Source organism: Pan paniscus, chromosome 19 (genome assembly GCF_029289425.2).
Source record: "Pan paniscus chromosome 19, NHGRI_mPanPan1-v2.0_pri, whole genome shotgun sequence".
Lineage (NCBI taxonomy): Eukaryota > Metazoa > Chordata > Mammalia > Primates > Hominidae > Pan > Pan paniscus.
This window is the reverse complement of record NC_073268.2, coordinates 98,193,342-98,219,513: the sequence shown is the minus strand read 5'-3', so window position 1 is coordinate 98,219,513 and position 26,172 is coordinate 98,193,342. Positions and strand designations below refer to the sequence as shown.

At 48.9% G+C, this 26,172-nt stretch overlaps 1 protein-coding gene across 2 annotated transcripts in view; it reads left to right on the top strand.

The window, feature by feature from the left end:
- Positions 1–26,172, top strand: part of NPLOC4 (NPL4 homolog, ubiquitin recognition factor) — an 80,153-nt gene that overhangs the window by 4,130 nt on the left and 49,851 nt on the right. For both annotated transcript variants that reach the window (XM_034943113.3, XM_034943112.3), the window contains exons 2-7: positions 3,176–3,256; positions 10,701–10,813; positions 19,598–19,774; positions 22,519–22,567; positions 23,962–24,056; positions 25,970–26,093. In XM_034943113.3, the coding sequence (XP_034799004.1) occupies positions 3,176–3,256; positions 10,701–10,813; positions 19,598–19,774; positions 22,519–22,567; positions 23,962–24,056; positions 25,970–26,093 (639 nt within the window). The remainder of the gene's footprint in view (positions 1–3,175; positions 3,257–10,700; positions 10,814–19,597; positions 19,775–22,518; positions 22,568–23,961; positions 24,057–25,969; positions 26,094–26,172) is intronic.

The window sequence follows — 26,172 nt, the reverse complement described above, 5'->3', positions numbered from 1 at the left end:
TGGCTAATGTTTTGTATTTTTAGTAGAGATGGGGTTTCACCGTGTTAGCCAGGATGGTCTCAATCTCCTGACTTAAAAGTTGAGAACATATTGGGTGGAGCCTTTTCTGCCAAGTGAAAGTTATGGGAAAATGCAGGACAGGGTTATCCTATTTTAGGAAAATCTAGATTAGGCTTAGTTACTTTACTAAAAGCGGACAAATCCCAGTAGACTCTGAGCCTTTATGGTGTTTTGTCCTGTATCAGTGGAAATCTTTTTTAGACAATGGCTTGTGACAGTTTTCATCTGCATAGTGGTTGAAGAGGATGTTTAGTGTAACACTCGTGGTAACCTCACAGAAAATAGTTATAGAATTTACAAAAAAGGAAATAAGGGAGGCCGGGTGTGGTGGTGCACACCTGTAATCCCAGCACTTTGGGAGGCCGAGGTGGGTGGATAACTTGAGGTCAGGAGTTCGAGACCAGCCTGGCCAACGTGGTGAAATCCCATCTCTACTAAAAATACTAAAAATTAGCCAGGCGTGGTGGCAGGCACTTGTAATCCCAGATACTCAGGAGGCTGAGACAGGAGAATCGCTTGAACCCGGGAGGCAGAGGTTGCAGTGAGCCGAGATCACGCCATTGCACTCCAGCCTGGGCAACAAGAGCTGAAAAAAAAAAGAAATAAAAAAGGAAATAAGGGAATTGAAATGTTTCACTATAAAAAATCAGCTAGGCCAGGCTTGGTGGCTCACGCCTGTAATCCCAGCACTTTAGGAGGCTGAGGCAGGTGGATCACCTGAGGTAGGCGTTTAAGACCAGATTGACTAACATGTTGAAACCCCGTCTCTACTAAAAATACAAAAATTAGCTGGGCTTGGTGGTGCATGCCTGTAATCCCAGCTGCTCAGGAGGCTGAGACAGGAGAATCGCCTGAACCTGGGAGGCGGAGGTTGCAGTGAGTGGAGGTTGCAGTGAGCCGAGATTGCGCCACTGCACTCCACCCTGGGCAATGGAAAAAGACTGTCTCAAAAAAAAGAAAATTAGCTGGGTGTGGTGGTGGGCGCCTGTGATTCCAGCTACTCAGGAGGCTGAGGCAGGAGAATCACTTGAACTCAAGAGACAGAGGTTGCAATGAGCCAAGATTGTGCCATTGTACTCCAGCCTGGGCCACAAGATTGAAACTTCATCTCGGGGAAAAAAAAAATGAGCTAAATACAAGAGATGGTAATGCAGGAAATGAGAGAGAAAGAAGCTATAGAATGCACCGTCAGTCTTTGCTGAGAGGAGAAGCTAGGACACTTATGGGCATGTTCCTGTCTGCCTTCCTTCCCGTCCCGCAGATGGTTGGAGCAGGTCTTTGTTTGCTGCAGAGCATGCCATTTCATCCTCCTTGTCTAAAGCAGGGGCCTGTGCTGTTGGCCAGGCATGATAACTCACCATCACGATGGCTTTCATCAGCATAAACATCAAGTTGTCTTAGAAAGTAATGCCCTTTGTCCAGTAGTCTTCCAGATCTGCCAACCTTTTTAGGCTTGCCGTGGGGGAAAAAAAAAAAAAAAAATATATATATATATATATATATGTACACTTTAATATGCATATATGCACACACACGTTATTAAATTAGGATGGGGTCTCGCTGTGTTGGCCAGGCTGATCTCGAATTCCTAGGCTAAAGAGATCCTCCTGCCTTGGTCTCCTGAAGTGCACGGATTATAGGTGTGAGCCACTGTGCCCAGCTGAAAATATTTTTTCAAAACCCTACTAAATTTTACCATTAAAGACCTTTATTGCTTTTAATTTTAATTTCTTTTTTAAGTTTAAATTTTTATTTTTTTTTTGAGACGAAGTCTTGCTCTGCGTCACGCAATGGCACGATCTTGGCTCACTGCAACCTCTGCCTCCTGGCTTCAAGCGATTCTCCTGCCTCAGCCTCCCAGGTAGCTGGGATTACAGGTGCCCGCCACCACGCCCAGCTAATTTTTGTATTTTTAGTAGAGACGGGGTTTCACCATGTTGGCCAGGCTGGTCTCGAACTCCTGACCTCAGGTGATCTGCCCGCCTTGGCCTCCCAAAGTGCTGGGATTACAGGCAGGAGCCACTGTGCCCAGCCTAATCTCTTTTTTTGAGACAGGGTCTCACTTTGTCACCAATGCTGGAGTGCAGTGGCACCATCTTGGCTCACTGTAGCCTCGACCTCCCTGGTTTAAGTGATCCTCGTGCCTCAGCTCCCCAAGTAGCTGAGACCATAGGCATATGCCACCATGCCTGGCTAACTTGTATTTTTAGTAGAGATGGGGTTTCCCCATGTTGCCCACTGGTCTTGAACTTCTGAGCTCAAGTGATCCACCGCCTTGGCCTCCCAAAGTGCTACAATTACAGACGTGAGCCACTGTGTCTGGCCATTTTTAAACGTTTTTTAGGGAAAGTAATAGCTGGCGTGGTGGCTCACACCTGTAATCCCAGCACAGTGGCAGGATCACTTGAGCCCAGGAGCTCGAGATCAGCCTGGGAAATATGACACTCCGTCACTACAAAAAAAAAAATTAACCTGGTGTGGTGGTGCAAGCCTGTGGTTCCAGCTCTCGGGAGGCTGAGGTCAGAGGATCACTTGAACCTTGGATGTCAAGGCTGCAGTAAGCTGTGATTTTGCCACTGCACTCCAGCCTGGGTGACAGCAAGACCCTGTCTCAAAAAAGCAAAAAAAAAGTAACAATTAGAAAATTTCCTGTGATTCTTTTAAATTGTAGGACTCTCGAAGACTGTCTAATGTTTGTATATAGATCCTGGAACAAAGTAACATCTTTTTTTTTTTTTTTTCCCCAAAGTAACATCTTTTTTAAAGAACACAGTTCATTCATGGTTCATGGTGGGTTTTTCTCTGTTTTAAGTCTGAAGAGACAAAAAGTGTTTTACATATACTCTATAAATAGTGATTAGGAATTAAAGTTGTTTTCTGAGTGAAACTAAGAGTTGAGAGGACAGTACTCTTAAAATATCTCCCCATATGTTGATGAATCTCACCCCTCGGCATCATCTTCTAGAAGGATTGAGCTGGGTATTGAAAGGTGAAGAGTGAGGTTTGGCTTTAATTTTCAGTGACCCAGATGCTAAAAGAACACAGATGGAAGCCGTAGTATTAGATCAGGACCTCACTAGGCTGTGCAGTAACCATCATGTTTTGTTTGCAACAGATAATTCGTGTCCAGTCCCCGGATGGAGTGAAGCGGATCACAGCAACAAAGAGAGAAACAGCAGCAACATTTTTGAAAAAGGTATCTGTGGCCTGGGTATTGACCCTCAGGATATTTTTCATCCTCTACTCTTACTGCCATCGATACCTTTTCGCTTTTCCTCATTTTCTTATTTTCCCTATTCCCAAATTGCCTTTTGCATTGCCTTTCTCTATCACAGTTGGGTTGGATTGCTATAGGATGAGATGTTTGTCACAGCTGATCACTGCTCAAAATTATAGGACCAAGAGCCCAAAGGTAAGTGTAAAAATATTTCACGGCTGGGCGTGGTGGCTCACACCTGTAATCCCAGCACTTTGGGAGACCAAGGCGGGTGGATCACGAAGTGAGGAGTTCAAGACCAGCCTGGCCAAGATGGTGAAACCCTGTCTACTAAAAATAAAAAAATTAGCCAGGCGTGGTGGCAGGTGCCTGTAATCCCAGCTACTTGGGAAGCTGAGGCAAGAGAATTGCTTGACTCAGAAGGCAGAGTTTACAGTGAGTCGAGGTGGGGCCACTGCACTCCAACCTGGGCAACAGAGTGAGACTCCATCTCAAAAAAAAAAAAAAAAAAAAGTATTTCATAAGAGTGGCCAGGCGCAGTGGCTGACGCCTGTAATCGCAGCACTTTGGGAGGCCGAGGCGGGCGGATCACAAGGTCAGGAGATTGAGACCATCCTGGCTAACACGGTGAAACCCTATCTCTAGTAAAAATACAAAAAATTAGCCGGGCGTGGTGGCGGGCACCTGTAGTCCCAGCTACTGGTGAGGCTGAGGCAGGAGAATGATGTGAACACAGGAGGCGGAGCTTGCAGTGAGCTGAGATCGCGCCACTGCACTCCAGCCTGGGCGACAGAGTGAGACTGTCTCAAAAAAAAAAAAAAAGTATGAATTGTAGATATGACTACAGTTGACTCAAAGAATCATCCCTGGCTCCTCCCTGGTCTCCTGACCTGCATTGTGTCCAGGATTCCCATGACAGTTTTTCTTTTTTTAACCAATCACAAAATATTTCATTTACTGTGATAGTTGCATATTATGTACTTCTTAGCTTATCTTCACAGTTTCTTCCTTATTTACTTTTCCCATGGATTCCCCCAGACTATTTCTGTCTGGTGTTGTTTCTCTTCAGACTGAAAAACATCCATTAGCCTTTGTTGTAGGTAGGTTTGTTGGTCACAGACCTTTGGGTTTTTTTGACCTGAAAATGTTTTCGTTTTGTCCTGTGTTTATATGAGGGATATTTTCTTTTTTTTTGAGATGGCATCTCACTCTGTTGCCCAGGCTGGAGTGCAGTGGCATGATCTCGGCTCACTGCAACCTCTGCCTCCTGGGTTCAAGCAGTTCTCTGCCTAAGCCTCTCGAGTAGCTGGGATTACAGGCGCCCGCCACCATACCTGACTAATTTTTTGTATTTTTAGTAGAGACGGGGTTTCACCATCTTCACCATGCTGGTCTTGAACTCCCGACCTCGTGATCCACCCGCTTCAGCGTGAGCCACCGTGCCCGGCCATGAAGGATATATTTTCTTTTTCTTTTTTTTTTTTCTTTCTTTTTTTTTTTTTTTATGAGAGGGAGTCTCGCTCTGTCTCCCAGGCCGGAATGCAGTGGCGTGATCTTGGCTCACTGCAAGCTCCGCCTCCCGGGTTCACGCCACTCTCCTGCCTCAACCTCCCGAGTAGCTGGACTACAGGCGCCCACCACCATGCCTGGCTAATTTTTTGTATTTTTAGTAGAGACGGGATTTCACCATGTTAGCCAGGATGGTCTTCATCTCCTGACCTCGTGATCCGCCCGCCTTGGCCTCCCAAGGATATTTTCATTCAATACAAATTTCTTTTTTTGAGATGGAGTCTTTTTCTGTCGCCCAGGCTGGAATGTGGTGGCGTGATCTCGGCTCAGTGCAACCTCCGCCTCCTGGGTTCCAGCAGTTCTCCTGCCTCAGCCTCCCAAGTAGCTGGGATTACAGGTGTGCACCACAATACCTGGCTAATTTTTGTTTTTGTTTTTTGAGACAAAGTTTCGCTCTTGTTGCCCAGGCTGGAGTGTGATGGCATGATCTTGGCTCATTGCAGCCTCTGCCTCCTGGGTTCAAGCAGTTCTCCTGCCTCAGCCTCCCGGGTTCAAGCAATTCTGCCTCAGCCTTCCGAGTAGCTGGGATTACAGGCATACGCCACCAAGTCCGGCTAAGTTTGTCTTTTTAATAGAGATGGAGTTTCACCATGTTGGTCAGGCTGGTCTCGAACTCCTGACCTCAGGTGATCCACCCGCCTTGGCCTCCCAAAGTGCTGGGGTTACAGGCGTGAGCCACTGAACCTGGCCTCAAAACAGATTTCTGAGTTGACATTTCATTTTTGTTCCCCACCATGCATCAATTTTTTTTTTTTTTTTTGAGACGGAGTCTTTCTGTCGCCCAGGCTGGAATGCCGTGGCGCGATCTCGGCTCACTGCAAGCTCTGCCTCCCAGGTTCATACCATTTCCCTGCCTCAGCCTCCCGAGTAACTGGGACTACAGGCACCCGCCACCACGCCCGGCTAATGTTTTTTGTGTTTTTAGTAGAGATGGGGTTTCACTGTGTTAGTCAGGATGGTCTCGATCTCCTGACCTCATGATCCGCCTGCCTCGGCCTCCCAATGTGCTGGGATTACAAGAGTGAGCCACCACACCTGGCCCTTTTTCTTTTTTTTTTTGAGACGAAGTCTCATTGTGTCGCCCAAGCTGGAGTGCGGCGGCACAATCTTGCCTCACTGCAACCTCCGCCTCCCGGGTTCAAGTGATTCTGTTGCCTCAGCCTCCCGAGTAGCTGGGACTACAGGCTCGCACCACCATGCCCAGCTGATTTTTGTATTTTTAGTAGAGACGAGGTTGGCCAGTCTGGTCTCGAATTCCTGACCTCAGGTGATCCGCCCGCCTCGGCCTCCCAAAGTGCTGGGATTACAGGTGTGATCCACCCTCACCCAGTCCATTTTAAAATTATTATTATTATTATTTTTGCCTAGGTTGGAGTGCACTGGCACAGTCACAGCTCACTGCAGCCTTGACTTCCCGGGCTCAAACGATCCTCCCACGTCAGCTTCCTAGCTAATTTCTTAATTTTTTGGTAGAGATGGGGTTTCGCCATGTTGTCTAGGCTGGTCTTGATTTCCTCAAGTGATCCTCCCCACTCTGTCTCCTGGATGCTGGGATTCCAGGCGGGAGCCGCGGTGCCTCCTGTTGAGCATTTGAAGCTGTCGTTCCAGCGTCTTCTTGGTCTTCTCGTCTTCATTGACCTCTGGCTTTCAGTAGGGTGACTTTGGTGTGCCTTGCAGTGGTGTTCTTTGTATCCTAACTTGAGAGAGTTTGCTGAACTTCCTGGAGTTGCTATTTGATGTTTTTCATTAAATTTTGGGGTTTTCCCCACTCTTAAGTATTTTTCTGTTCTATTTTCATTCTTTTCTTTCTTTTTTTTCTTGATATGGAGTCTCGCTCTGTTGCCCAGGCTGGAGTGCAGTGGCGTGATCTTGGCTGACTGCAACCTCCGCCTCCCGGGTTCAAGCGGTTTTCCTGGCTCAGCCTCCCGAGTAACTGAGATTACAGGCACGTGCCAGCTCACCTGGCTAATTTTTTTTTTTTTGAGATGAAGTCTCACTCTGTCGCTTGGGCTGGAGTGCAGTGGCGCAATCTCTGCCCACTGCAACCTCCACCTCCCAGGTTCAAGCGATTCTCCTGTTTCAGCCTCCTGAGTAGCTGGGATTACAGGGGTGCACCACCACACCTGTCTAATTTTTGTATTTTTAGTAGAGATGGGATTTCACCATGTTGGCCAGGCTGGTCGCAAACTCCTGACCTCAGGTGATCCGCCCAACTCGGCCTTCCAAAGTGTTGGGATTACAGGCTTGAACCTCCGCGCCCAACCCTCATTTTTTTCTAGTGAGGAGCATTTGATCCTGTACCATGGGTTCCTAAGGCTGTTTTTTTTCCCCCCAAATCTCTGCCTTCAGATTATATAGCTGTTATTTTTATTGATTCATTTATGTTTTTCTTTTTAGAGTTGGTTGGATTCTCACTCTGTCGCTCAGGCTGGAGTGCAGTGGTGTGATCATATCTCATTGTAGCCTTAAACTTCTGGGCTCAAGCAGTGCTTCCACCTCAGCCTCCCGAGTTGCTGGGACCACAAGCTATTCACCTATGTTTAGGTTGACTCTTCTGCTCTCTCCCTTCTGCTGATAAGCCCATTCAGTGAATTTTTTATTTCTGTTCTTGTGTTTTTCAGTTCTAGAATTTCCATTTGATTGTTCTTTTATGATTTGTTTCTTTACCGAGATTCACATTCCTTTTATTTGGGTACATCTACTCTGATGACCCCTTGGTGTAGAGCTCTTGCTCTGGCCCCTTGCCTGGGCTCAGACACAGATGCGCCCACCTGCCTGCTGGACGGCTTCACTGCAGTGTGTCTGGTTGTCACCTCCGATCTCAGTGTCAAATGGAGGTCCTGATTTTCCCTCTAGTCTTCTTCCTTTTTTAGCCTTTCCTTTCATGGTCCCTGCACAGGTGTTACCTCCACATAGTTTCTCAATCTAGAATTCTCAGCTTTACTCTGACCTCCTTCCTTTCTCTCATTCCATTCCTGCCCCTGGTCCTGCTCATCAGCTGGGCCTGGCGATGACCACTGCTGGAAGGTGTGCTCTTGCCTTCATCCCCACCATCCTGTCCCATCTCATCCCGTCTCAGCCCATCTCTCTTGTCTCTAATTGGCACTCTAGCTTCCTCTTCAGTGTGGTGTTGAGCAACAGGGATTTTGTGGATGATGATTCCCCCTGCCTTTCGGCTGTGTGGCTTCCCACGGCCCTGTCTGCCTCGCCAGCCTCATCTCTTTCCATCTTCCTTTTTGTTTATTGGCCTCTGGCCTCCGTGTTTCCAACACCCTTCCTGCCTCCTGGTCTTTGTGCTTGCTCCTGCTCCCTGTGGCCTTTTCTCCCAGCTCGCGTGTGGCAGGCTTACCCACCGCTGGGTGGGCCCTGCTCAGTTGAACCTCTTCAGAGAGACTTCTAGCCTCCCATCTGAGGTTTCTTTTCCTTTTCTGTCATAGTGCTTATTTCGACCTTTGTTGACTTTGTCTCCCCCATTTGTTGGTAAACTGCTTGACAGCAGGAACCTTGTCTTTTTTTTTTTTTTTTCTTTTCTTTTTTTGAGGTGGAGTCTTGTTCTGTTGCCCAGGCTAGAGTGTAATGGCGTGATCTCATCTCACTGCAGCTCCACCTCCCAGGTTGAAGTGATTCTCCTGTCTCAGCCCACCGACTAGCTGGGACTGTAGGCGTGCACCACCATGCCTGGCTAATTTTTGTCTTTGTTTTTGTTTTTGTTTTTCTGAGACGAAGTTTCACTCTTGTCACCCAGGGTGGAGTGCAATGGCGTGATCTTGGCTCACTGCAACCTCTGCCTTCTGGTTTCAAGCAATTCTCTTGCCTCAGCCTCCTGAGTAGCTGGGATAACAAGCGTCCGCCACCACGCCCAGCTAATTTTTGTATTTTAGTAGAAATGGGGTTTCATCAAGGTGGCCAGGCTGGTCTCGGTCTCCTGACCTCGTGATCCGCCCACCTTGGCCTCCCAGAGTGCTGGGATTACAGGTGTGAGTCACCGCATCTGGCCTAATTTTTGTATTTTTAGGAGAGATGGGGTTTCACCATGTTGGTCAGGCTGGTCTTGAACTCCTGACTTGAAGTGATCCACCCGCCTTGGCCTCCCGAAGTGCTGGGATTGCAGACATGAGCCACCACGCCCGGCCAGAAACCTTGTCTTTTCTAGTTCATTTTTGTGATCTGAACACCCAGAATGGAGCTGAGCACATAGAACTGCTTAATATTTGTTGAAGGAATGAGTGAATATTCCCAGCATCTAGCAAAGTGCCCTGCACAGTGGACATTTTATGATTTAGTCGCACCATTCTGTGTTAGATTTCAGAATTGGAATTGAGTTTTTTTTTTTTTTTTGAGACGGAGTCTCGCTCTGTCGTCCTGGCTGGAGTGCAGTGGCGCGATCTCGGCTCACTGCAAGCTCCACCTCCCAGGTTCACGCCACTCTCCTGCCTCAGCCTCCCGAGTAGCTGGGACTGCAGGCGCCCACCACCACGCCCGGCTAGTTTTTTGTATTTTTAGTAGAGACGGGGTTTCACCGTGTTAGCCAGGATGGTCTCGATCTCCTGACCTCGTGATCCGCCTGCCTCGGCCTCCCAAAATGCTGGGATTACAGGCGTCAGCCACCGCGCCCGGCCGGGTTTTTTATTTTTTTGAGACAGAGTTTTGCTTTTTTTTTTTTTTTTTGAAACAAAGTCTTGCTCTGTCACCCGGGCTGGAGTGCAGTGGCATGATCTCGACTCACTGCAGCCTCTACCTCCCAGGCCCAAGCAGTTCTGCCTCAGCCTCCCGGGTAGCTGGGATTACAGGTGTGCGCCACCATGCCTGGCTAATTTTTGTATTTTTAGTAGAGACGGTTTCACTATGTTGACCAGGCTGGTGTCAAACTCTTGGCCTCGTGATCCACCTGCCTTGGCCTCCCATAGTGCTGAGATTACAGGTGTGAGCCTCCACACCCGGCCAGAGTTTTGCTCTTGTTGCCCAAGCTGGAGTGGAATAGCACAATCTCGGCTCCCTGCAACCTCTGCCTCCCAGCTTCAAGTGATTCTCCTGCTTCAGCCTCACGGGTAGCTGGGATTACAGGCATGTGCCACCATGCCTGGCTAATTTTGTAGTTTTAGTAGAAACAGGGATTCACCATGTTGGTCAGGCTGGTCTCGAACTCCTAACCTCAGGTGATACTCCCACCTCATCTTCCCAAAGTGCTGGGATTACAGGCATGAGCCACCACGCCTGGCCTGGAATTGGGTTTTTACAATTGAATTCAAAAATGGAAATTGAACTTTTCAAACATAGCCATTGGCCATGCATGGTGGCTCATGCCTGTAATCCCAGCACTTTGGGAGGCCAAGGTGGACGGATCACCTGAGGTCAGGAGTTTGAGACCACCGTGGCCAACATGGTGAAACCCCATCTCTACTAAAAATACAAAAATCAGCCGGGTATGGTGGCAGGCGCCTGTAATCCCAGCTACTTGGGAGGCTGAGGCAGGAGAATCACTGGAACCTGGGATGTGGAGGTTGCAGTAAGCCGAGATCATGCCACTGTACTCCAGCTTGGGCTACAGAACGAGACTGTCTGAAAACAAAACAAGGATAGCCATTAACTCTTGTTTGCTTCAAAGTCTTAAATGTTTTACAAAGTTTCATCATTGACAAGACGTTTGCTTTTTTGGCCACTTTATTCATTTTAATTGACACCTTTGTGAACAGTACAAATTTCTTTAAAAGAGCAAAATAGCAAGAGGAATTTGGTAAATGATGGGCACTTTCCAAATTTGGTGAATACTCTTCTAGTAATGTCTGGTGTGTATGGTATATGTAGTGATACTTTAGCATTTCATTAAATTTCTGTTCTTTGGGCCTTGTTTTAGGTTGCAAAGGAGTTTGGCTTCCAAAATAATGGCTTCTCGGTTTACATCAATAGAAACAAGACCGGAGAGATAACAGCCTCCTCCAACAAATCCCTCAACTTGCTAAAAATCAAGTAAGTGTCCTCTGAGGAGGAAGCAGGGAATGGGGGGAAATGAGGTCCCCATGATCTGCCCGAGGTTGCCGAGTTTTATTCTCTTTCCTCATCACACCACTCATTATGGTCTTATCAACTGACCAGAATACACATGACCGTGTTGCTTGCCAGGGATTCAGTAATTACCCTGAATCTGCAGTTACTATTGAGCAGATTTGATTGACTTTGCAGAATTCTGGAATTTGTGTCGCTGAGGAGAAAGTTATTGTCTTTGTCCATGTACGGCGTGGAGTGAGCTGCATACTCAGCTGCTTGTCTGGAGTGAAAGACCTTGAACACAGCTGTGTGCCGGGAAATCATGTTAGCCCTGCTGGCTTGGGTAGGAGTGCTGGCACTGCAGTGGCCCATGCCACCCTGTAGAGTTGGTCATTCAGGACCATCAGGACTCAGAGACCTCTTGTCACAGCCTGGCTACTGCCTGTTTTTGTAAAGTGTTATTGGAACACAGCCAGGTCGCGTTGTTGGTGCCAGTTTTCATGTTACAAGGGCAGAGTTTAGTTGTGATAGACCGTGAGACCTGCAAAGCTGAAAGTATTGACTGGTCCTTTACGGAACACGGGTGCTGGCTCCCATCGAAACCATCTGGGCACTTGCTCACGTGTGCCTTAGATCAGTTCAGTCCTTAAGGAGCTAGTGGCCAGTTTTCCTCTCAACGCTGCAGGTTGCATGTGCTGTGGCCACTGGCTCAGTGGTGGGCCTGGGACCTGCTGGCAGTTGGCTGTGAGCCTGTTTACCAGCCAGAATGATGGGCTGGTTTTGCACTTGGTCACTTTTAGATTCACAAATTACTATGTCTAGGGACACAACATGCAATCGTAGCATTCATTTGTTCTTAACAAAGATTTATTGGGCACCTACTGTTTGCCTACCCATGTGATGAGGTGAAACGAAACCTCTTGTTGATGTTCATTTCCAGAGTGACACTGGTTCATCCTTTTGAGCTGGTGAGGGGTTTTGCATCTTGATATTTTTCTTTTTTTTTTCTTTTCTTTCCTTCCTTCCTTCTTTCCTTTTCTTTCTTTCTTGAAGGGTTTTGCATCTTGATACTTCCTTCCTTCCTTCCTTTCTTTTCCTTTTCCTTTCTTTCCTTTCTTGAGACAGAATCTCACCGTGTCACCCAGGCTGGAGTGCGGTGGTGCGATCGTAGCTCACTGCAGCCTCGACCTTCTGGGCTCAAGTGATCCTTCAGCCTCAGCCTCCCGAGTAGCTGGGACTACAGGCACATTTTTCACTTTTAAATCAAATCTAGCTGGTAATTTTTTTTTAAAAAGTTTAAATCTGGAACACGTAACCATTATCTAAAGGTAAAGAGAATGACTGTGAGTGCACACGCTCTGTTCCAGCCAGAGGAACTCTCAGCTCACGACCACGCTTGTCCCGCTGCTCTTGCCCTCCTTCCTTCTCTTCTGTTGCTTGGCCTTTTTTTCTCCCTCCTCTTTTTAATTATTAAACAAAATGCATACTGAACACCTCAGAAAACAGTGTATGCCTTGATGGATGAACCTTATGTGTCACCATTGCAAGCACCAAGCAGGTCTGGGGACAAGGCATTGGCAGCCACTGCAGAAGCTTCCCTAACAGTAATCACCGGTTTGCATTTTTTTTTTTTTGAGATGGTGTCTCGCTCTGTCGCTCAGGCTGGAGTGCAATGACGTGATCCCAGCTCACTGCAACCTCTGCCTCCCGGGTTCAAGCATTTCTCCTGCCTCAGCCTCCTGAGTAGCTGGGACTATAGGCTCGTGCCACCATGCCTGGCTAATTTTTTTATTTTATGTAGAGGTGGGGTTTCACTAAGTTGGCCAAGCTGGTCTCGAATTCCTGACCTCGTGATCCACCCGCCTTGGCCTTCCAAAGTGCTGGGATTACAGGTGTGAGCCACCGTGCCTGGCTCTTTATTCTTTCGTTACTTGAGTGTCTATCCCTAGACACTGCCAGTTAGTCTTGCTTTTTAAGGAAATTTGTATGTCTTACTTCTTGTAATCTTCAGGTTCCCCTTCCATCTCTTTCCTTTTGAAATTTATCTGTTGAGGAACTTGGTCCATTGACCTGTAGAGTTTCCCACCTCTGAGGTCTTGCTGATTTCACATTCACAAGACCCTGCAGCATGACCCTCTGTGTCCTGGATTTCCTGCCGATGCAAAGCGGTAAACAGAGGCCTGACAGACTCAGGCCATTCCCTCAGCAGGACCATGGGGTGCTGTACCCCCACCTTTTTTTTTTTTTTGAGACGGAGTCTCAATCTGTTGCCCAGGCTGGAGTGCAGTGGCGCGATCTCAGCTCACTGCAACCTCTGCCTCCCAGGTTCAAGCGATTCTCCTGCCTCAGCCTCCTGAGTAGCTGGGATTACAGGTGCCCACCACCATTCCCAGGTAATTTTTGTATTTTTAGTAGAGACAGGGTTTCACTGTGTTGGCCAGGCTGATCTCAATCTCTTGACCTCAAGTGATTCACCCGCCTCAGCCTCCCAAAGTGTTGGCATTACAGATGTAAGCCACTGCGCCTGGCACCCCGCCTTTTTTCTTTTCTTTTCTTTCTTTTTTTTTTTTTTTCTTGAGACAGAGTTTCATTCTTGTTGCCCAGGCTAGAGTGCAGTGGCATGGTGTCAGCTCACCGCAACCTCTGCCCCACCGGGTTCAAGCGATTCTCCTGCCTTAGCCTCCCGAGTAGCTGGGATTACAGGCATGTGCCACCAAGCCCAGCTAATTTTGTTTTTGTTTTTGTTTTTGTTTTTTGAGACGGAGTCTCACCGTGTCGCCCAGGCTAGAGTGCAGTGGCGCGATTTCAGCTCACTGCAAGCTCCACCTCCCGGGTTCATGCCATTCTCCTGCCTCAGCCTCCCGAATAGCTGGGACTACAGGCGCCCGCCAACATGCCCGGCTAATTTTTTGTGTTTTTTTTAATTGATCATTCTTGGGTGTTTCTCGCAGAGGGGGATTTGGCAGGCTCATAGGACAATAGTGGAGGGAAGGTCAGCAGACGAACAAGTGAACAAAGGTCTCTGGTTTTCCTAGGCAGAGGACCCTGCGGCCTTCCGCAGTGTTTGTGTCCCTGGGTACTTGAGATGAGGGAGTGGTGATGACTCTTAACGAGCATGCTGCCTTCAAGCATCTGTTTAACAAAGCACATCTTGCACCGCCCTTAATCCATTTAACCCTGAGTGGACACAGCACATGTTTCAGAGAGCACAGGGCTGGGGGTAAGGTCATAGATCAACAGGATCCCAAGGCAGGAGAATTTTTCTTAGTACAGAACAAAATGAAAAGTCTCCCATGTCTACTTCGTTCTACACAGACACAGCAACCATCCGATTTCTCAATCTTTTCCCCACCTTTCCCCCTTTTCTATTCCACAAAACCGCCATTGTCATCATGGCCCGTTCTCAATGAGCTGTTGGGTACACCTCCCAGACGGGGTGGTGGCCGGGCAGAGGGGCTCCTCACTTCCCAGTAGGGGCGGCCGGGCAGAGGCGCCTCTCACCTCCCGGACGGGCCGGCTGGCTGGGCGGGGGCTGACCCCCCACCTCCCTCCCGGACGGGGCGGCTGGCCGGGCGGGGGCGCTGACCCCCCCACCTCCCTCCCGGACGGGGCGGCTGGGCGGGCGGGGGCGCTGACCCCCAACCTCCCTCCCGGACGGGGCGGCTGCCGGGCGGAGACGCTCCTCACTTCCCAGATGGGGCGGCTGCCGGGCAGAGGGGCTCCTCACTTCTCAGACGGGGCGGCTGCCGGGCGGAGGGGCTCCTCACTTCTCAGATGGGGCGGCTGCCGGGCAGAGGGGCTCCTCACTTCTCAGATGGGGCGGCTGCCGGGCGGAGGGGCTCCTCACTTCTCAGACGGGGCGGCCAGGCAGAGACGCTCCTCACCTCCCAGGCGGGGTCACGGCCAGGCAGAGGCGCTCCTCACATCCCAGACAGGGCGGCGGGGCAGAGGCACTCCCCACATCTCAGACGATGGGTGGCCGGGCAGAGACTCTCCTCACTTCCTAGATGGGATGGCGGCCGGGAAGAGGCACTCCTCACTTCCTAGATGGGATGGCGGCCGGGCAGAGACGCTCCTCAGTTTCCAGACTGGGCAGCCAGGCAGAGGGGCTTGTCACATCCCAGACGATGGGCGGCCAGGCAGAGAGGCTCCTCACTTCCCAGACGGAATGGCGGCCGGGCAGAGGCTGCAGTCTCGGCACTTTGGGAGGCCAAGCCAGGCGGCTGGGAGGTGGAGGTTGTAGCGAGCTGAGATCACGCCACTGCACTCCAGCCTGGGCACCATTGAGCACTGAGTGAACGAGACTCCGTCTGCAATCCCGGCACCTCGGGAGGCCGAGGCTGGCGGATCACTCTCGGTTAGGAGCTGGAGACCAGCCCGGCCAACACAGCGAAACCCCGTCTCCACCAAAAAAATACGAAAACCAGTCAGGCGTGGCGGCGCGCGCCTGCAATCGCAGGCACTCGGCAGGCTGAGGCAGGAGAATCAGGCAGGGAGGTTGCAGTGAGCCGAGATGGCAGCAGTACAGTCCAGCTTCGGCTCGGCATCGGAGGGAGACCGTGGAAAGAGACGGAGGGGGAGGGGGAGGGGGGCTTTTTTTGTGTTTTTAATAGAGACGGGATCTCACCGTGTTAGCCAGGATGGTCTCGATCTCCCGACCTCGTGATCCACCTGCTTCAGCCTCCCAAAGTGCTGGGATTACAGGCATGAGCCACCGTGCCCGGCCTAATTTTGTATTTTTAAGTAGACTTGGGGTTTCTCTGTGTTGGTCAGGCTAGTCTCGAACTCCTAACCTCAGGTGATCTGCTGGCCTCAGCCTCCCAGAGTGCTGGGATTACAGGAGTGAGCCACTACACCTGGCACCCTCTTTTTTTCTTTGGAGACAGGGTCTTTGTCCACACTGTTGTGAACTGTGATTGTGCCACTGCACTGCAGCTGGGCAACAGAGCAAGACCCTGTCTCAAAAGTATATAAATAAATACGTAATCTGATTTTTTTTCCCCCTAAATCTGTCTGTTGGCTTCAAGTACTCACAGGGGCCATGTGGCTCCTGGTTTCTCCTAGTTTCTGCTCTGCTGCCACATTGGCCCACTGGCCTCCAGTGAAGACCACTGGGTGGTTGAGGACTCCCTATCCAGGCTGTGAGACATGGGGGCCTGCCTCTTGGGTCTCGTGACTGTTGGCATCTGTCTGCCCCCACTTGTATCCCTGCCCCCTGCATTGCTGTAGATGCATCGGTGGGACCTGGCATGCGGTCTAGCTGTCTGCAGGAGGGAGATTTGGGAAGAGCCACTGACTTTGGTGCCTGCCACTTCCATGTCCTAGAATCCCGCCTGGTCATTTTGGATAGCCTCTGTCACTCACCCTCTTCTTCCATTCCATTGTTCATTTAATATCCCATGTAGAGGTTGATATTCGGTCTCATAATTTCTGTGTCTGAGTCTTTGTCAGTCTAACTCTCTGTTAATTATGTCTCTACCCACTCTTACTTGCGTGGTAGTGTGTTACTCTTTTTTTTTTTTGAGATGGAGTCTCACTCTGTCGCCCAGGCTGGAGGGCAGTGGCACCATCTTGGCTCACTGCAAGCTCCGCCGCCTGGGTTCACCCCATTCTCCTGCCTCAGCCTCCTGAGTAGCCGGGACTACAGGCACCTGCCACCATGCCCAGCTAATTTTTTGTATTTTTAGTAGAGACTGGGTTTCACCGTGTTAGCCAGGATCGTCTCAATCTCCTGACCTCATGATCCTCCCACCTCGGCCACCCAACGTGCTGGGATTACAGGTGTGAGCCACTGTGCCCGGCCCGTGTGTTACTCTTCTACATTTGGATTTTTGGTTCTTATGACAGGTTATATTTGACCAAACTTGGTCTTGAGGAATCCTGAAGGATCCAGATTTAGCAGCTTTTCTTTTCTGTTTCTTTTTTTTTTTTTTTTTTTGAGACGGAGTCTTGCTATGTCGCCCAGGCTGGAGTGCAGTGGCGCGATCTCAGCTCACTGCAAGCTCTGCCTCCTGGGTTCATGCCATTCTCCTGTCTCAGCCTCCTGAGTAGCTGGGATTACAGGTGCCCGCCACCACCCCCGGCTAATTTTTTTTTTTATTTTTAGCAGAGACGAGGTTTCACTGTGTTAGCCAGGATGGTCTCAATCTCCTGACCTCGTGATCCTCCCACCTCAGCCTCCGAAAGTGCTGGGATTACAGGCGTGAGCCACCACGCCCGGCCCAGATTTAGCAGCTTTTCTACAGAGGTTTGCATTTGCTTTTGTTGGCACAGGGGGGTCTGATGAACCTACAACTCTTTTGAGTTAATTTCTGTCTTTGGGCTTTCTGAACCAAATGGCATCATCCCTGGTTCTGCTCCAGATGCATGGCCCAGCAGGCCTTTAGTTACAGAGTCTCAGAGGTGACTTTGTTGGGTTTTTTTGCTGTGTACTGGATAGAGGCAGATGGGATTCCTCCTTGGTTACTATTTTCAGCTGGTGGGTTTTTCACAGCTGTTCAGGCGTCCTTTGGTTATCTGCATTTATGTGGAAGTTTCGGACTCAGCTGCCCCCTCTGGGCAGGGAAGCCCAAGTTCTTGTCTCCCAGTGCCCAGCAAACCGCTGTAGGCCCAAAGCTGTGAGTGAATTACTGAGAGTGGCCTTGGCCCCACAAGCAGCTCTGAGTTCTGTGTTGCTGGCTGCTGTCTGAGTGCACTGCTGGGTTTGTCCCCTGGGGATTTCCTCCACTTTCTTTAGAGCTTATCAATTGATTTTAGAGTATATTTGTTAAAATTGATCTTGTGTGTAAGTCAAGTTTTTTGTATTAGTAGTTAGATGATGTTTAGGAATATGTAATCTGCTATTAGAAACAGACGTCTCGGCTGGATGCGGTGGCTCACGACTGTAATCCTAGCACTTTGGGAGGCCGAGGCAGGTGGATCACCTGAGGTCAGGAGTTCGAGACCAGCCTGTCCAACATGGAGAAACCCCGTCTCTATTAAAAATACAAAAAGTATCTGGGCGTGGTGGCACATGTCTGTAATCCCAGCTACTTGGGAGGCTGAGGCAGGAGAATCGCTTAAACCCGTGAGATGCAGGTTCCAGTGAGCCAAGATCACGCCACTGCACTCCAGCCTGGGTGACAGAGCAAGACTCTGTCTCAAAAAAAAAAAAAAAAAGAAAGAAACAGACGTCTCTGATGTGGTAATGTTCGGTAATGTTCGGTAATGTTCATCACCCCCAAATTAGGGAGGAAGAGGAGGAGGAAAGAAATTAGTTGAAGAGCTGCACCTGAGCCCCAGTGTCTGTGTGTCCTTGAGGGCCTGCACTTTGGCCTCTGCTCTTCCTTCACCGTGTTGGTTTAGAGCTGTGGATCCTGCCCTCTCAGTCTGTCCCCTGTGTGTGTGTCTTGTTGGCAGCAGTTAGATATCTGTCAGAGGACATGCTGCAGCCTTTCTTCCAAGGCTGGCCTGGAGGGTTAGTGTTGGCAGCCATCTCTGGTCACTTGGGACCCCAGGCGGCTTCTGTGGACTGTGAGTGGAGATGCTTGTTAGCCTCTGAGGTCAGCAGTTTGCCATGCCAGTCAAACTTGGCACCAAGTTGGCAGCATGACTCTGACCAAGGGAAGAACACACTTCAGACTGAAAGTGATAGAAAACCAGATGTGACTTTTGGCAACCTTTTTGGAAAGCAGTACTTCAGTAGCTTCAGAGACAAGCAGAAACCCTTAAGTCTGACGCCTGGGAGTTTGCCCTTTAGAAGGAAAACCACAGGGACGTCTGTCCGTGGGCCTTTTTGGGTGGTGGTGATGATGGCAGAAGCTGGCAGACGGTGTGCATACTTGTCATTGTGGGAGTGGCTGAGGGGGTGGTTAAGCAGCCTCACTGGGGAATTGAGGCAGCCATTGTCATAGCAATTAGACGTGGACTCGTTATATTTGGAGGATTTTATGAGGGGTTGTTGAAATAGAAAAGTATGTCTCTGGTAATCCCACTTTTTTTTTTTTTTTTTTTTTTTTTTGAGATGGAGCCTCCCTCTGTCACCAGGCTGGAGTGCAGTGGTGCGATCTTGGCTCACTGTAACCTCCGCCTCCTGGGTTCAAGTGATTCTCCTGCCTCAGCCTCCCGAGTAGCTGGGACTACAGGCGTGCGCCACCACGCCCAGCTAATCTTTTTGTATTTTTAATAGAGACGAGATTTCACCCTGTTGGCCAGGATGGTCTTGATCTTTTGACCTCGTGATCCATCTGCCTCAGCCTCCCAAAGTGCTGGGATTACAGGCATGAGCCACCGAGCCTGGCCAGTCACACTTTTTAAAAGCAGTGACAGCTCCTATGCGTGTCTGTGCTTACATGTGTATGTGAACGCCGAGAAAGCAGTGGAGATACATGCAACCAGCACATGCAGTGTTGGGAGAGGAGAGAGCCTCCCAGAGGCCAGAGGAATGGCTGAGGGAGGTGGGGGCCAAGCAGAGGGTGAGAGGCGGGAGGAGAGGCCCTGAAACCCAGCAGGTCCATTGTGGCTGTGTGTGCAAGCAAAATCATTTGGGTGTATGGAGGCTTCACAGAGTTACGAGATTAAATTACAGAGAACCTGCATACTGGTCTTTATAATGCCAGGAAACATAGGGGAGATGTTAGAAGAGAATTCTCATCTTAAAAGTTAGAAACCTCATTATTTAGGCCTACAGGGGTGGTTGGCATTTGCTTTTTGCAGATATCCAAGTTGGGCTTCCATGAAGCTCAGGTGGTAAGGGAAGGCATCAGCCTCTGTTTATCATTTGAACAGGCATGGCGATTTGTTGTTCCTGTTTCCCTCGAGCCTTGCTGGGCCCTCATCTGAAATGGAGACGTCAGCTCCACCGGGCTTCAAGGTCTTTGGCGCTCCCAACGTGGTGGAGGATGAGATTGATCAGTACCTCAGCAAACAGGACGGGAAGATTTACAGAAGCCGAGACCCACAGCTGTAAGTGATCCATGAGATTCCAGGGTCCTACATGTGGTGATCTTAATGGGTGAATAAAGGGAAATATTTATAACATGTCTTGTTTTAATAAGTATCTGATGAAGAAATGTTAAGTCTTAAGTTTTACTATCTTCAGATTAAACTTCAAGTTATCTTGTTAGCTTTTTATCAGTTTTTGTTTTTTGTTTTTAGCTTTTTATCAGTTTCCACCTCAAAATATGTTCCCATAAAAAATTTTGAAGCATTTGGGTACAAAGAGACTGGAAAGGTATTGAGGGAGTTGGGGGCCTCACACCAAGTCTTTACTGTGATGTCCCCTGGAGATGCTGATTCCCGTGCAGAGTGGGGTGTTAATCAGCAGCTGCAGGGGAGGGAGGAGGGAAGGGGCAGGTGGTTGTGTGTGTGCATCCATGTGAGGTGAGTGCTGTGTCTCTCATTTCATAGCGGTTGGATGATTTTGACCTGCCACACTAGTGTGCGCTCTCCATCCCTGCAGCAAGCATTTCACTTGCAGAAGATGCTGTGCCTTGGAATATTCCCTCCTCACCTGGGGCTATATGAAGTGCTTGTGCATATGTACATTTGTTTATTTTAGATTTTTTGCAATTCCTTTTAAATCAGTGAGAAGGATCTGAGTTTATACTTGGCTATGTGAAATTGTCTGAGCGAAGGTTGTGTCTGCAGTGGGGTCTTTTTTAAAATGCATCACTCTGTAGATGTGACGGGGTGCTGACTTTGAGGTATTGGGATTCCAAATGCTGCATTAGCAACTTTTATGTCTTAGATCAGAGAGCCATAAATGGCGCTCTGCTGCCATTGGCATGGAGCCACTTTGTAGCCATAGCCATTAGCCGGCATGCCTCTTCCATTTGTGTCTCCTCCCAGGGGCCTGGCACTGGCTTGCTTGCATGATCTGTGTCTTCATGGCTTCATTAGCAGCTTTTGAGAGCGTGTGTGTGTGAGAGAGAATTCTGAGCCATCATCACTTAGATCCTGCCTATTAGGAAGCACAGAGGCCACCTCTGTTCCGCAGCACAGGGCTCATCCGCGTGTAAGAATTCTGACCCCACTTAGAAAGGGGCCTGACTGAGCCCCAGAGGGATGGCCGCCGGCGGCCTCGTAAACCAGCATGCCTCTCCTTCAGATTGTGCGTGTTGTGCTCCCAAGGCTTCTGTGACTGAAAATGTCAGAAAGCCGTGGGACAAGGTTTTTTCATTGTTGTGATTTCCCAGAATGCATGTGAAGTAGGTATTTTCCAAACTTGGATTATTTATGCACCGCTCTCAGGCCCTTTGCCATGTTCACGTACCAGCTTTGTTATTATTTATTTAACACTTTTCTTTTCTTTTTTTTTTTTTTTTTTTTGAGATGGACTCTCGCTGTGTCACCCAGGCTGGAGTGCAGTGGCGCGATGTCCGCTCACTGCAAGCTGCGTCCCCCCGGTTCACGCCATTCTCCTGCCTCAGCCTCCCAAGTAGCTGGGACTACAGGCGCCCGCCACCACGCCTGGCTAATTTTTTTGTATTTTTAGTAAAGACGGGGTTTCACCGTGTTTGCCAGGATGGTCTCGATCTCCTGACTTGTGATCCACCCGCCTCGGCCTCCCAAAGTGCTGGGATTACAGGGCGCAAGCCACCACACCTGGCCTATTTAACACTTTTCTTTAAATGGACTTGGCCGGGCGCAGTTGCTCACGCCTGTAATCCCAGCACTTTGGGAGGCTGAGGCAGGTGGATCACCTGAGGTCAGGAGTTTGAGACCAGCCTGACCAATACGGTGAAACCCCGTCTGTACTAAAAATACAAAAATTAACTAGGCATGGTGGTGTGCACCTGTAGTCCCAGCTACTTGGGAGGCTGAGACAGGAGAATCGCTTGAAACCAGGAGGCGGAGGTTGCATGGAGCCGAGATCATACCTCTGCACTCCAGCCTGGGTGACAGAGTGAAACTCCGTCTCAAAAAAAAAACAAAAAAAAAACAAAACTATTTTATTTATTTATTTATTTGAGTGGAATTTCACTCTCGTCTCCCAGGCTGGAGTGCAGTGGCACAATCTCAGCCCATCGCAACCTTTGCCTCCCAGGTTCAAGCAATTCTCCTGCCTCAGCCTCCCTCGTTCCTGGCATTACAGGCGCTTGCCACCATGTCCGGCTAATTTTTGTATTTTTAGTAGAGATGGGGTTTCACCATGTTGGCCAGGCTTGTCTTTAACTCCTGACCTCAGGTGATCCACCCATCTCAGCCTCCCAAAGTGTTGGGATTAGAGGTGTGAGCCACTGCCTTTGGCCAATAAACTACTTACATTGACTTTGAGTTCATTCACTTTTATCTTTGGTTTGTGTCATTTTAAGCAGTGGATACCCATGAAGTCACAGGTTTGATGTGCGGGTCAGTTTTTTCTAATTCATATCAACATAAGTAGTAAACTTCTGGGTGTGGTGGTGTATACCTGGAGTCCCAGATACTCGGGGAGGCTGAGGTGGGAGTGCTTGAGCCCAGGAGGTGAAGGCTGCAGGGAGCCACGATCACCACTGCACTCCAGCCTGGGCGATAGAGTGAGAGCCTGTCTTTAAACAAAACAAAACAACAATTAAAATATAAATGTTTATCCATGTGCCATCTGGAATATAACTCCACGTGGGCAGGGAAACACTCTGTTAAAGTAGGACGTGCGTGTGAGACGGCAGCAGCGGAACACAGACATCCTCACTGCTCTGCCTTTTTCTGCCTTGTACTCTCCTCAGATGCCGCCACGGCCCTTTGGGGAAATGCGTGCACTGCGTCCCTCTAGAGGTGAGAGTCTCTGCGGAGTAAGTTCTGGGCCAGTGTGGGGGGCTGCGGGTAGACAGCTGTCTTAAGTGCTTGCCCTGAGTCCACGCACTTGGCTGCAGTGGTTCAAAGAACTTACCTATTTATTGCCCTGGGCCTCATATTCCCCTAGTGCAAGCTGCACACAGGACGAGCCTTTATTTATGGGAGTGACCTTCTCACTGGATTATGAATGGCTGAAGCATTTGTGTGGCTGTGATAAAGGGGCAGCATTTACAGCGGGCTCCCTGGACAATCCTTTTCCGATCTGACACAAAGCTGAGCCTGTCGGCTTCCGTGCTTATCATTGTTGATTTACTTTGCCTTGAATCTCACATCTCTTCTACTGGTTTGTCCTGGTGAGATTGAGAGCTACCATAATAATGCTGACTGGAACTGTTAATGCGGGATTTACAGCAGGAAGGCCAACCTGATTTTCTTCATGAGGCATCTCTTGCCTCATCTTGTGGCATTTCTTTTTGCACAATTTTCCTGAAACTCATTTGACTTAGAGCGTTTTGTGTTTAATAGAGATTCATTTTAATCTTGAAAAGATAACTGGCACACAAAGAAAAACTTGCTTCTGGCTATGTGCAGTGACGCCTGTAGTCCCGACACTGGGAGGCCAGGGCCAGAGGATCATTTGAGCCTAGGAATTGTTCAGCCTGGGCAACTCTTTTTTTGTATACCCTGTCTCTACAAAAAATTTAAAAAATTAGCTGGGTGTGGTGGTTCACGCCTGTAGTCCCAGCTACTCAGGAAGCTGAGGCAAGAGAATCACTTGAGGCTGGGAGGTCGAGGCTGCAGTGAGCCATGATTGCACCACCATACTCCAACCTGGGCAACAGCATGAGACCTCATCTCTAAAACAGTTAAATTGGCCAGACTCAGTGGCTCACGCCTGTAAAGCTAACACTTTGGGAGGCCAAGGCGGGTGGATCATGAGGTCAGGAGTTTGAGACCAGCCTGGCCAATATGCTGAAACCCCGTCTCTACTAAAAATACAAAAATTAGCTGGGCGTGGTGGCGTGCACCTGTAGTCCTAGCTACTTGGGAGGCAGAGGCAGAAGAGTTGCTTGAACCCAGAGGTGGAGGTTGTAGTGAGCAGAGACTGTGCCACTGTGCCACTGCACTCCAGCCTGGGCGACAGAGTGAGACTCCGTCTCAAAACAAACAAACAAAAAACAATTAAATTAATTAAAAAAAGAAAAACTTGGTTCTGACTCAGAGTGGTAAGGGAGACCCTAGTACCTGCTTTCACTGTGGGCCTTGACTTGCCGAGGCCATGCTGCTGGCCTCTCCCTGTGCGTAGCAGAGGCTCGGCGCCTGGAGTGACCGGCACGTGTGAGACTGCACTCGCTTACTCTGTGTCTTGGCAGCCATTCGATGAGGACTATCTAAACCATCTCGAGCCTCCCGTGAAGCACATGTCCTTCCACGCCTACATCCGGAAGCTGACTGGAGGGGCTGACAAGTAAGCAACTTGCTGTAACCTGGTTGTGCGTAAATTCCTTTTTGTGTAGCTGGCAGTTGTTGCTTATAGCCAGTGAACGTGTGAATGAGAGAAGTAAAGATGAGAAGGGGTCACACGCCTTTGAAAGTTACCGTGGTTCTATATTTATTTATTTATTTTTTATGTACACATATATGTTTTTAAGAGATGGGGTCTCACTATGTTGCCCAGGCTGGTCTGGAACTCCTTGGCTCAAGTGATCCTCCTGCCTTGGTTTCCCCAAAGTGCTGGATTACAGGTGTGAGCCACCTCGCCTGGCCAACCTGGTTCTAGAAGGGAGCTAGCAAGGCAGAGCGACTGTGCAGGCGCCTGGCTGCGTGGCCACAGTGCAGTATCAGACAGAGGCTGTCCCCACACACACCGCCCCAGCAAGTTAGCATCTGTGATGGTGGCCTGTTGATTCTGTGGTCTGAGTTCATTCTCTGCTTTTCAGAAAAACAACTACCCTGTGAGAATCTCAGCTTCCCCACATCAGTGCCTGGTAACCCTTTCCCCAGAGCCTGGCCTCTGAGTCAGCTTGGTTTTCAGCCACAGCAGGGGCTGCAGCCACTAATCCTCATGGTACCACAGTAGTTGCCCACAGGCTCAGCCAGGTGGGCACAGGTGGTAACAGTGGCCAGAAAGGGGTGAACTGAGCATTTTGATTTCTTTTAAGCCATGGCAAGCCCTTGCCTGTATGACCTTCTCCTGTTGGCTCTCTGTACACCCTACCAGAAAGTAGCAGGCTTCAGCTATTATTTTATAATTCCTGTCAGTGCGACGAGGAGATGGTGGCTGAACTGAAGTCAGCAACATTTTGTGAAGGATGTCATATTCGCCTGATTGTAGCTTTTCTCTGACAACCCGCTGACATCCTAAAATGACTTTTTAAAAATGTTAGACCAGAAGAAAAAACCTGCTAGAAACCCACCATTGCTTGTCAGTGGGGAAAGCCGTGGAACTCTGGACTAAGGAGTGGGTGCAGATTGATTGTAGTGGAAGAGACTTGGTCAGCCTTTGTCAGTCTGGGTCAAGGAACACAGTCTCTAGTGGGGGCGTGTTTGTGGCTGCTGTTAACATGCAGATTCAGTGACGAGTCTTTGCTTCCTAGATGCTATGATACCAAAAATGGCTCACCACCAAAAATGATCAGTATGTGAGGTAATGCATATGTTAATTAGCTCAATTTAGCCATTCCACAGTGTGGACATGTTTCAGAATATCATTTCGTACACTGTAAATATATCGTTTTTATTTGAAAAACAAAACCTCACGTCCACCTTAAAGTTACAGATTTCTTTCTTTTTTTTTTTTTTTTGTCAGTTATATTTCAGTAAAGCTGGAGAAAAAGTTCAGAGTAGGGTCCAGGATTTTCTCATTGACAGTCTTCAACAGTAGTTTTTATTTTAGCCTAAAGCAGAGTAAAGATGCCTTAATTACATATCCTAATCAGATTTTTCCCACAAATAAGAATTTTTTACAAATATCTAAGTACTGGGCTAATGTCAAAGTTTCTGACAATTTAATGAAACCTGTAGGAGCCTCATGCCCGCTCAGTGGCACAGGTGAGATCAGTAGATATTCTACAGTATTCTTGAAAGCTTTCTTGGATGTTAGTGATAGATGGTAAAAAACACCACAGTTTGGTAGGAAAGTAGTTGTGTGTTCCTGTATGGTTGAAGTATGTGGGACAGAAGCTGGGATTTGGAATGTGCTGGAACTGTAGGTAGAGCTTCCATTAGAATCATCCTTAGCCCATCTTCCCTGCTGCTGCCACGTGCTTAGCTCCTGAGACACTGTTCAGGAGGTATAAGATACTTAGCATGTCATTTCCAGCCTCTTGCTCAACTTTTCACCAATGTGATGTTTAATTAAGTTGCTTCTCTTCTATGTAGGGGGAAGTTTGTTGCCCTGGAGAACATCAGCTGCAAGATTAAGTCAGGGTGTGAGGGGCACCTCCCGTGGCCGAATGGCATCTGTACTAAGTGCCAGCCGAGCGCCATCACGCTGAACAGACAGGTGAGATGTTCCCTGTCTGTCTAGATTTGTTTTCATGGCTGAGAAACGGATATTTCCAGAAGAGCCCCTTGGAGTGGAA